At 37.6% G+C, this 11,628-nt stretch overlaps 1 protein-coding gene across 1 annotated transcript; it reads left to right on the top strand.

Moving 5' to 3' along the window:
• Window positions 1–9,628: 9,628 nt before the first annotated feature.
• Window positions 9,629–11,332, top strand: LOC114354584 (DEAD-box ATP-dependent RNA helicase 27-like; the record flags this gene model as incomplete). The annotated part of the gene is made up of 4 exons (XM_028307045.1): window positions 9,629–9,794; window positions 9,949–10,072; window positions 10,531–10,751; window positions 11,215–11,332. Coding segments are annotated over exons 1-4 (544 nt in total), but the record flags the coding sequence as incomplete, so codon positions are not given.
• Window positions 11,333–11,628: the final 296 nt, after the last annotated feature.

Raw genomic sequence — 11,628 nt, 5'->3', positions numbered from 1 at the left:
AATATGTGATCATCAAGCCTCTCCAACACGTTTGACCGACCACCGCAGAGCGTGGGAAGTGGGTCATCATCATCATCATTTCAGCCACAGGACGTCCAATGCTGATCATAGCCCCCCAATGACTTCCACATCGCCCGTTTGGTAGCGGCCTGCATCCAGCGCCTCTCCATTTGTCTCTGGTAATTTGGAGAGGGTCGTTCTCCTGTAGTGGAGGCTTAGTGATCTGATGATGATGATGACATGAAGGATGGGAATCCTTAAGTTAACTCCAGGAGTTCGGTATCACTTAGCGTTTATCAACCGTAGTACAGTTGCGCATACTGCAATACTTCGGACATGTTTCAAGGCGGGATGCCAACTCCATAGAACGACTGGTCGTCCAAGGAAAAGTCGAAGAAACCCGATCGCGTGGCAGGTCACCAATGCGCTGGACCGACCAAGTGAAATCGGCAGTGGGAGACGGCGTATGTGACTGCACCAGACATTAATACGGGACTATTCCCACCTCTCGTTTCCACCCCTGCAACTCCTGTGTAGCCAGGATCTACAGCTTAACCGCCACAAAAACCCAACCAATGAAGATCAAGTTTGTCCCGGGGGAAAGTTAAACTGTCATTGGACCCGCAACGAAATTAATGAACTGCACCAGACAGTCTGCCAATAGAGAGAGATGGAGGGAGATCGTGCGGAGAGTTGTATCCGCCTCTACAACCGATGTGAACAACGCCTCAACGTGACCACGACCGCTCTGCCAAAAGCAAAACGAATAAGAAGAAGAAGAATTCTTAAGTTCCTAAGATAAAATCGTAGTTAAGAAGTAAACAAAAATACTTAGCAGAAACTTTCTTCAGTCACTTAACCTTAAGTTTATTTACTAAACTTATAAATCACGAGTCTATTATCCGCCCAGAAGCCGCAGTATATCCTAATAAAAAGTCAAATCGAGTCTGTTCTCTATATATCACACGTAAATCTGTTTTTATCCTCTAAGTAAGATGTCCTTTTTGTCCTGTGTGTACGTGGCTTTACAGAATTTATGGACTTGCATCTTTTGGTTGAGGGTGCTTAAATAAAAATCGGTTTGTAGAGAGAAAAATAAGGGTCATTTTCATTCACCGGTTCTTGATATAGTTTCAGACAGTTATTTGATATTATGATAAAAGTTGTAGTCTATCTAACTAAGAGGTTATCAGGGACTTAATTTTATGTATATTTCAAAGTTGTAATTTTTCTTATAGATAAGTTCCGGACAGGCTATCAGGGAGTCAGTAGTGAAATAGGCTCTAAGACCTATGCTATGTCCGAATGTAAGCCGTGTATCAATAGTGGAAGTTTTCTTCAAATGGCTTAATATTCAGATGTACACAATAAATACTAGCTTTTACCCGCAGCTTCGTCCTTGAGAATATCGTTCTGTCATAGAAAAACACGATATACCTAAATCCGGATAAAAACATAGCTTAGACCAAAACAGGAAAACCCCTGGGTCTCAAACTGTCTCTACCTTCATCTAAATTGGTCCACAGTGGTTTAAAACGTGAAAAAATGTTACAGACAGACAAACATATTATAGAGTTAATTTGGCATAATATTTTATTAGTACAGAAATACGTAATTGTTACGGATGGAAATGAAAAATTTAAATATCCCAGTGACAACGGCTTAATTGTAAAAACCGTAGCCACTGGGCAGGCTAATATTGGTTAAAACAATGGGAATAAATCATGCGCTGTCAAAGCGAAATTAATTTATTGGGTACGCACCTAAAGTCCGTGAAACGACAAGGAGTGTTTGTATTATTATTTGTATAATGTAATTATTTTAGTGATAATTTACGTGAACAATATTTTGTTAATTATAATAGTCATTAGTGAAATTAAACTATTTGTTTATTTGGCTGTTTTTTTTTTGTCCCAATGGACCAAAATAGTCTTGGTCTCCACTGCAGAAACATCATCATAATCATTTCAGCCACATGACGTCCACTGCTGAACATAGGCCTCCCCCAATGATTTTAACAAAGGCAGGTCCTGCGCCACCCGCATCCAGGCCACCTCTCCTTTACCATATCGTCGGTCCACCTAGTGGGGGGCCTGCCCACACTACGTCTTCTGGCCCGTGGTCGCCTCTCAAGAACTTTTCCGCCCCAGCGGCCATCAGCTCTACGAGCTGTGTGCCCCGCCCCACTGCCACTTCATCATCATCATCAACAGCCCTTTACAGTCCACTGCTAGACTATGAGCCTCCTCCACTATAGATACAGCTTGGCAGGCGGGTTTTAGATCGTAGTTTAAAAGATTGTTCTCTGTTTGATGTGTAGTCCCTAAGTCGCCTCTTACGACAAACCCGTGGGAAGTTCCACTGCCACTTAATTTCACCAATTCTACGGGCTATGTCGGTCACTTTGGTTCTCTTGCGAATCTCCTCATTTCTGATTCAATCACGCAGAGAAACTCCGAACATGGACAGGTCCTATTCCATTTTGTCGGAACCACGCAGCTATGGGATGTCCTTGATCATCATCATCAACAGCCCTTTACAGTTCGCTGTTGGACTATGAGCCTCCTCCACTATAGTGGAGGGTTTTGCCATAATCCCCACGCTTGGCAGGCGGGTGGGAGATCGCAGTTTAAAAGATTGATGTTTTTCAGAGAGCGCTGCTGCTGCCCGATGACCTTGATACTTAAACACAATATAGGTAACCCTGCACGTAACTTAACACCTTGTGTAGTTTACAAGGGAAGTTCTAAACTATACCTAACTGCTCAAGTACCTTACATTGTTGGCAAGGGTCGCACAGGCAGGCAAAGTAAGTAGTTCGAACGCCCGAAAGTTGTACTTTTTTGAACAGGTATCGGATACTGGACCACTTAGCAGTATTGTCTTATTGCTCGGATACCTGGGGGAAGAGCTGGAGTCGATAGTTTCGATATCGATTATAATTAAGTTGTAACAAAAAACTTCAAAAAAGTACGTCTAAAAGTCTAGAGATTTCTGTAAAAGTCTTTTGCGTCTTCCTTTTTATTTTTTTGAGTTATTAGCTTCGTATTTCGCAAGAATATAGGAATCTATTGTATAAAATAAAATCTAAGAGACGTCATAATCTAACCACGGTGTCTACACTGTTAGAATCAAAGAATGTTTGATTATTTCATGATTAGCTGTTTCCAGGTAGGTCCTAATTTAACACTATACGAACGAAATTTAAAGGACCTCCAAGATATTTAAGGACCGTCTCTAGTTCCACTAGTTCGCCCCAGCCTCATCCTTAGATCAGGAAAATCAAGATTGTACTTCGACATCCCTTATTCATCCTTCGTCTTACGTAAAGTAACTTTCACAGTTTTAATTTTAGAAGCAGTGTTGTTTAATGTTCAAGCTATCGACACGTTGACCGCCCATCACTAGTCATACATAAGGTATGCGCCAGATGCGAGTTCCCACGGCCGATGCAGGCTGTATTTTCGGCCATTTTTCCTCCTTTATCACGAGTTTACACGCGATATTCCATTCCAAAAGTGAAATGGAATTCCAAAAAGCTGGAGCGCTCAATCATTGCTGGAAAATTAACATTGCAATGCGTTTCAGTCGGATGACGAAAATGATTTCATTTAAAGTCATTGATTACCTTTTAAATTTTCGCAGCGGTTTTCGTTCGTACGATATGCATTGTAAAATAATAAAATATGTTAAGGTAACACTCCCTTATGAAATCTTTGATTTTGATTGAAGTGCTACAAACTCGCTTACACCTAAGTTATTCTAATGAAATCGAGAAGTAAAACGGGACAGCGTAAACTCTTAGTCAAATCCAGAACTAATTCTAATAACGATAGTGAAAATAATAAGGTAGCAAATCAGAAGCGAACAAGCTAAATCACACTTTGAGGTAATATTATTAAGTTAGGCCTGGTTGAGTTTGGACGTGTAGAGTTAGAATCATCATCATCATCATTTCAGCCACAGGACGTCCACTGCTGAACTTAGGCCTCCCCCAATGACTTCCACATCGCACGGTTGGTAGCGGCCTGCATCCAGCGCCTTCCTGCTACCTTTATCAGGTCGTCGGTCCACCTTGTGGGTGGACGTCCTACGCTGCGTTTTCCGGTACGCGGCCTCCATTCCAGAACCTTGCTGCCCCATCGGCCGTCAGTTCTGCGTACTATGTGCCCTGCCCACTACCACTTCAGCTTGCTGATCCGTCGGGCTATGTCAGCGACTTTAGTTCGTTTACGGATCTCCTCATTTCTGATTCGATCTCGTAAAGAAACTCCGAGCATAGCCCTCTCCATAGCACGCTGTGCAACTTTGAGCTTCTGTATAAGGCCTATAGTGAGAGGCCACGTTTCCGAGCCATAAGTCATCACAGGTAACACACATTGGTTGTAGACTTTCGTCTTCAGGCACTGAGGTATTTTGGACGAAAAAATGATGTGTAGTTTCCCGAACGCTGCCCAGCCGAGTTGGATTCGACGATTGACCTCCTTCACCTCTTCTCTTCTTGAGAGTTAGAATGATATCTAATAACTTTTTACAGTGCGAGCAATTTTGATCTCGTCTTGGCAATATTTTTTGTTGGGATATAAAGAAGAGTCATAAAAAATACTTTGACTAACGTATTTTTTTAATTCAAATTAATGACGTAATGTAGTTTTATATAATGCTTACCTACAAGTTTTTATGAAAACAGTTCACAATTAGTTTTTAAATTCGTTCACCAACTATTTTAAGGTTTTTGGTTTCAACGATCTGGCTAACTGACTTTTAGACATTTATTCTAACGACCTACCTACTAGCCGGTCAATTACCTGTCTGATTTAACCACTTCCCCGCTATACCCAGAACATTATATTTTGCTATAACTAACATTGTATTTGTCCATTCTTACAGTGAGCCTGTGTGCCTTTTATATTGCGCTTATACGGCCTCGGCTCTGTCACGGAGGGCCTGATCAATATAGTACGATCATACGCGAACGATTCAGATGTAGAGAACGGAAAATACGTAGAAATGGAAAATATTCAGGGGCGCGCGGGCGTAAGGGTTATGGAATCCTTGGGGGAGGCCTTTGTCTAGCAGTGGACGTCATTTGGCTGAAACGAACGAAGGCTTAAAATCAATTTGATTGATAGTGAATTTATATGACAGGTATTTAGATTATTTAATGCCTATGGCTAACTATACCTATGTGCCTACATTACACATGAATAATGGTGACTAAAATTTTGAAGCTGCTTCTTTTTAGTAAGTACCTCCCACTGACTGTCCTTAGGCAACAAAGATAATGTCAATTATTAAAATTAGTTGAGATGTAAGATTCTAAACTTACGCGTTCCGTTTCATCTAGAAATAGAGAAACACGGGTCTCGGGTCTCTTCGCGTTGAGACCCGTATTTCTTTATTTTAATTGGGATGTATTCATGTGTAAATATAATATATCAGCCCTTCTAAAATACTTTCGACAGTCATTATTTTCCTTTTCGTTTGCAGTTTTCCTAAATGAAACCCAATGGGACGAATTTTGAAAATTTTGAATCACAGAAATTGGGAAACGGCTGGGAAATTGTTGATTGATCTACGTTTTTCGTTCACCGTACACGACCGATACAAAGGGCAATAAATACGTACTTTATTGTTGTGCGTGCGTGCGGTAGCCTGGAGCTGAAAGAATATGACGGCTCGAAAACAAATGAAACATTTTTAATATAAATAAATAAATATGTAGGTACTTTGTTGTGACTAAGGAGGAACTGGCCATCTTACCTCTAACTTCTGAAACACAACACAACATTTTTAATATGGCAAGAGACATAGGACGATGGTGGAAGCTAAGCTAGGTAGATTGAGAACAAGCCCTAACCAAAAAAACAGGAAATTTTGCCCGACTGTAATCGAACCCGGCACCTCTAGGCCTGAGACCCCACTAGACTACAGCGAGAATAATAACTTATTACTAAAAAGTACCTACACAAAAAGCACGAAATTGTTTCATGAAGCGCTCCACAGTGACTTAAAATTCATGAAACCGTATTCGAGAAATCAAGCGTCGCGATTTTCAAACGTTTTTGGCCCACCCTGTATATCTATACATAAAGTAGGTACGCTGGCACACTTGTATAGTATTCAAATAGAATGCGTTATATTCTAATAACCACAATACTCGTGCTTACTTGCCAAATGCAAGTACAAATACCAGAGACAATTTCAAGCTACTATGTTTTATGTTAAACATGCATTTAGATATTTGGCATAGTATCCACTGCTGAGTCGAATGCTACGACTAATATTGTCTTAAAATGGTTCTTTACGTTTGTCTGCTTTAATAAGCTTAGAAACAAAGCCTATCAGTAATGTGATATCATGATAATATAATTATCTTTGTTTTTCAACTGTCATTTAATCTGCCTACTTCTTGCGACTTATTTTCTTCTGATTAATTTCGTTGTGGATCCTATGACAGTTTAGCTTTCCCCTGGGATTGAGTTAGCCTTCACTGGTTGGTTTTATTAGAGGACACATGATACCAGGAGTATCAGCATTATTTGAACAAAAGCTAATGGAGCGTTAAATAATTGCAGGAAAATTAACATTGCAGGGAGTTTCAGCCGTGTCGGAACGTGGAGTGGGAATAGTCTTGTAAGTTTTAGAAAGTTTGAATAAATTATGTTGTTTTATTTATTATACCCACCAACAATCCCCAGTGCCTTTGCTCTAGATACAATTTCAAAGATATTTAGAGACGGAATTTGATATTAAAAAGGTAAAATTATTCGTGAATAATTTAAGCTAAGTAATTTTATCTTTTTAATATTTAATTATGGATTTCTGCAAAGTAACGCCTGATACTGTTAATTATAGAGACGGAATGTCTTTAAACTTTTTTTAAGCTTACTCTACTCACCTTAAAATTACCGTTACTTATACCTACTACTTACTATCATCAGTGTCACGTAACATCAAGAAAGTCCATTCTGGAAACATCCAGAACATCCCAAACTATCTGTACAAATCCTGGTATAAATACAGTGCAGTGCAGAACTCTCGGATCGCGGATATTTCGGGTTCGATAGACAGCCGACAGCCTGGCGCCAGGGTACACTCACGATCGTGTATACGTGTATAAGTGTACATTTTCCTATTTAGGGAACTACGGAAATAACTTTTAGGAAATAGCACTGTTTGTAAGAGTAGCTACAAATTTTATAGTAGTATAACAATATCCTATTATGAATTTAAGCGGTCAGTGTTACTACGGTACCTGTGCTACGACGAATGTATCTACACTCATACGAGAGAAAAGCCTATTTATTATCTTGATATTGAATTCAACCAACCACAAACTTGAATAATAAAATAAAATAATAAATAATACTTAAAAAAATTACATAAATCACTGATTAAGTAAACGTATGGAAAACCAACTACAAAAAACTATAATTTGGTTAAAAACATACAAGTTTGATAATAAACACATAGTAGGTGCATACAAAAAGGGGTATTTTTCTTACCCAAAACTAACTTTTGGTCTCTTTCAAGCTTATTTTTTCAGTGTGCTTTAATAAGTAACCTAGTATCTACTTGGAGCACCTCTACAGACGTTTAAACATAAGAATGAAGTTTTCCAAATCAAGGAATGGCTCAAATCGATGCTGTTTTGAGTCTGAAAACCGGAGAATGAAAANAAAAAACTTTAATTTGGTTAAAAACATACAAGTTTGATAATAAACTTACATAGGTGCATACAAAGAGGGGTATTTTTCTTTCCCAAAACTAATTTTTGGTCTCTTTCAAGCTTCTTTTTTCAGAGTGCTTTAAATATCTAAAAAACTCTAACACCTCTACGGAATAATAAGATTGAACGCAAGAATTAAGTTTTCCAAATCAAGGAAAGACTCATTCGATGCTGTTTTGAACCTGAACACCGGAGAATGCAATACAATACAGCAAGAAACGTCATCCCCTCCAAAAATGTGGCTGAATCGAACTGTACCGCGTTTTTCCGGAACGCCTGTTCATCGGCATTTTATTGCATTCGCACTGGCAGGCGGTCGCCCCTAAATAAAACAAAGTTCGCCACCCACTGCAGTGAGGGTTGGATTGGAGTCTCGTCACGTCAACGGTTGGATGCGCCATTTTATAGTAAAATAGAGTTCATCTATAATATAAAAATAAATCGCAAAATGTGTTGGTAAGCGCATAACCCAACAACGCCCGGACCAATTTTACCAATTCATTTTTTAAATGTTCGTTGAAGTCCAAGGAAAACCCTAAAAACAGCCTTTTTTCACGCGGGCGAAGCTGCGGGTGGAAAGCTTGTTTCATAAATTATTCACTTGTCTTGGAAAAACTAGTTACTTGTAGATAGGATAGTCCTTTAGGACACAAAAGTAAAAAGTCAAAGTCAAGTGACTTCTACAAAAAGCACTACTAGAGAAATGTTAATATTTATCTTCAACCACTCTACTTATCTGCTCTCCTGATGTACTTAGGTCTTAAAACCCATTATTACAGGTCCTGTGTTCGCACCTTGCAGACGCGATGGAATTTTATAAATACTGAGATACTCTGATGTTGTTCGATCGAAATCTCAAAGAGAAGTCAATTTACACAGTGTACTCAATAATATAAAGTAGTTACTTATTAACTGACAAAAGTTTTATGGCAATTACACAGCAGAGGTAAATTTTGCTATTAGAATAAAGTAGGGCCGCATCAGATCCCCCTCGCAGATTGGTTTAGGCTTTTAATGTGCAAGATATTTGTAGGAATAAAGGTAAAAATCTAAAAATTTAATTATAACTATGGGATCATGATTTCACGAGGAGATTTCTGGAGGAAATTAAAGAACTATCTGGAAATTATCAAAGAAAATATTTTAACATAATTCAAACCACGACATACGCCTATTATAGGGCCTACATTGTTACGAATTCGCATACGAATGCCACCGTAAACGGGCGATGGGCTCACGCATTGCCGATTTATACCCAACACGATAAGGTGTTTTATGTAGTCGCTCGAGAAATGTAATTTTTGTTACGTCCCGCCCATTTTAAGCACGCCAATAAATTTCTCATATACTTTTATGGCGCTATAAAGCTTTGCGAACGCTTGCTTACAATATACATACTTTAATATGGACGCGATATTTGCGGAACTGATTAAGTTGAAGATTAAAAGATTAAAAGGCAACTTTCTACAAAACGTAGATACCAGAATAAAGTAATCTTGAGTTCCTGATTTCCTCTCTTTGATTATACCTTAGTCGGGTACTCGGGTAATAAGCACAACAGTATCAATATTAAATAGATGTTGACCTTAAGACGCGATTAAAATATATTCCGTTAAACTTAATAAGCTATTTATTAGAATAATAAATTTACAAAAGTTATGTAGATCTTTACAAAATAAAACAACATTAATCGTAAATCTGTAATAGCGCCATCTATACAACGTATGGTGAAAAGCGTACTTCAACCAAACGGTACAGTCAATGCTTTTACCGACATCTATTATTGCCAAGAGCAAACATTGAAATTAAACTTGAAAGCTTATTGTCTATGGCAAAAAAGTAACGCGTATCCAAACGCGCTCAACGCTGTCATTTTTTTCTGAATGTTGGCAACGATATTTCAATTTCAAACGGTTTTCGATCGTGTAGTGTTTCATGGCGTTTGTAAAATAAATAAATTTGCGGAGTTTCTTGTGTAATAATGTCAATTTTCAATGAATTGTTGCCTAAACTCAGTGAAATATCGAACACTATTACTAAAAACTTCAACGATGACTTAAAGGTAAAGAAATGTTTGTAAAAACGCGAGTGCAATACAACGTATTTCTTTTCGGTTATTTCCTTCGCTTTTGTGGTGCTTCCGTGTGATATATTAGTGTTTTAGTGCTTTTTGGAGTGTGAACAGCGATGTTTCAATAGAAAATTGTGTATTACAGGCAGCGTTTGAGTGTTTTGACAAATTGGAAGAGGAGTATCAGAATGGCAGGGCCAGAGCGCGGGAGAAAGCCCCAAAGGATAAAAACCCTATGACGACCCTCCAAAGCATCAACGAGGACGATGGTAAGCAGATAATGTCCATTTCATATTATGTTTACATCTTACATCAATTTAAAAAGTTAATGTTACATCACACTACTCGGTTATTATCAGTGCTCCATAAATTATTGATAACTCTCAATTATATCAGTAAAATGTAAGGTTTCCACTCAATTTCTATTACCTTTTAATTTGTAGAATACTGATAATTAATTCATGTTACAAATGCATCAAGTAGGCCAAACTTATTCAGATTACACCTGTTGCAGTACTATGTTAGTTTCTCTACCATACTTGCCTCTTTGTATAAAATCCAGGCTTCTATGGATTGAAATTGGGTTCTAATGCCCATTTTCACCATCAATCCCTAATTTTAAGTGACCCCTATGAAAACTAAAGTTCCTGTTATGTGTTACTTAAAAATTAGGGATTGATGGTGAAAATGGGCATAATTCTTGTAAATGCAATTTTTCTACACACAGATGAACCCAATAAACTATCAGATGCAGAACCAAAGCGTAAATCCAGCAAGTCTACCAACAATACAGACAACCGAAGCTCTGTTGAGAGCAATAGTGAGAAGCCACGAAGAGGCTCTAAGAAACGCAGTAAAAATGAAGTCGACGGGCTATCGAGCCCCGAACAAGATAAACGACTCAAGAGGAATGCGTCAATCAAAGCCCAGAGCATTATTAGTAAACAGGCAAGTAATTTATTAAATTCAAATTCATATTTATTTGCACAATTCTATTATGAAAATAAAATTATGATTGAAAGATATTTACGATTATGTAATGAGAATCATTGTAATTCAACTTCTATTGTATAGGATTTGGAGGGGGTGAGTGCAAAGGTAGAAGTTTTGTTTTTAACCAACTTAAAAAAGGAGGAGAATTCTCTCTCAATGCTCTCTCAATTCAACTGAATGTTTTTTGAAAGAAAGGGAAAGAAAGAAAGAAGAAATTTTGGTGCACACTGTAGCTATAATCATTTTATATTCGTTAATGTCTTATTTTATATCTTTGTATTAATGAGGAAATTGATATTGAAAAATAAAGCAAATACTGACCTTAAATAAAGTTATGGTGTTGTTTTAAATGTTATTATTTCACTAAAACCCATAATTTTAACCATTGTATTAAAATATTGCATTATTATGTATGCAGGTGAATGTAAATTTGACCCAAAAAATGAGGCGTGAAGAGTCATCCGAGAAGATAAAACGGAATAACAAAAAGAAAGATGATGATAAGGAGAATACGGAACCAGCACAGATCATACAAAGTAAGTGAACGTACATTTTGTAAAAATAATACAAGTATAGTATTTATACTGTACTGTTTATAAAGAAAGTTTAATTTTTTAATTTTCTTTATTAGAAAATAGAAAAACATACAGCTTTATTATAACACAGGTAGCGTACAACAAATTAAGTCTTACACAAGACTGGAGCTTTCACTGTTCATTTAAAATAGGCTAGTTTCCTAAAAAAATTTTTTTAGTCCTTCAATTTTAATAGAAAAAAATATTGCACACATATTTTGAATTGTCAGTCAACAAAAAGTGCTGCACTTTTACGC

The sequence above is a fragment of the Ostrinia furnacalis genome, unplaced genomic scaffold, assembly GCF_004193835.3.
Source record: "Ostrinia furnacalis isolate ACB-3 unplaced genomic scaffold, ASM419383v2 OfSCF2060, whole genome shotgun sequence".
NCBI lineage: Eukaryota > Metazoa > Arthropoda > Insecta > Lepidoptera > Crambidae > Ostrinia > Ostrinia furnacalis.
This window is presented reverse-complemented; position numbering and strand designations above follow the sequence as displayed.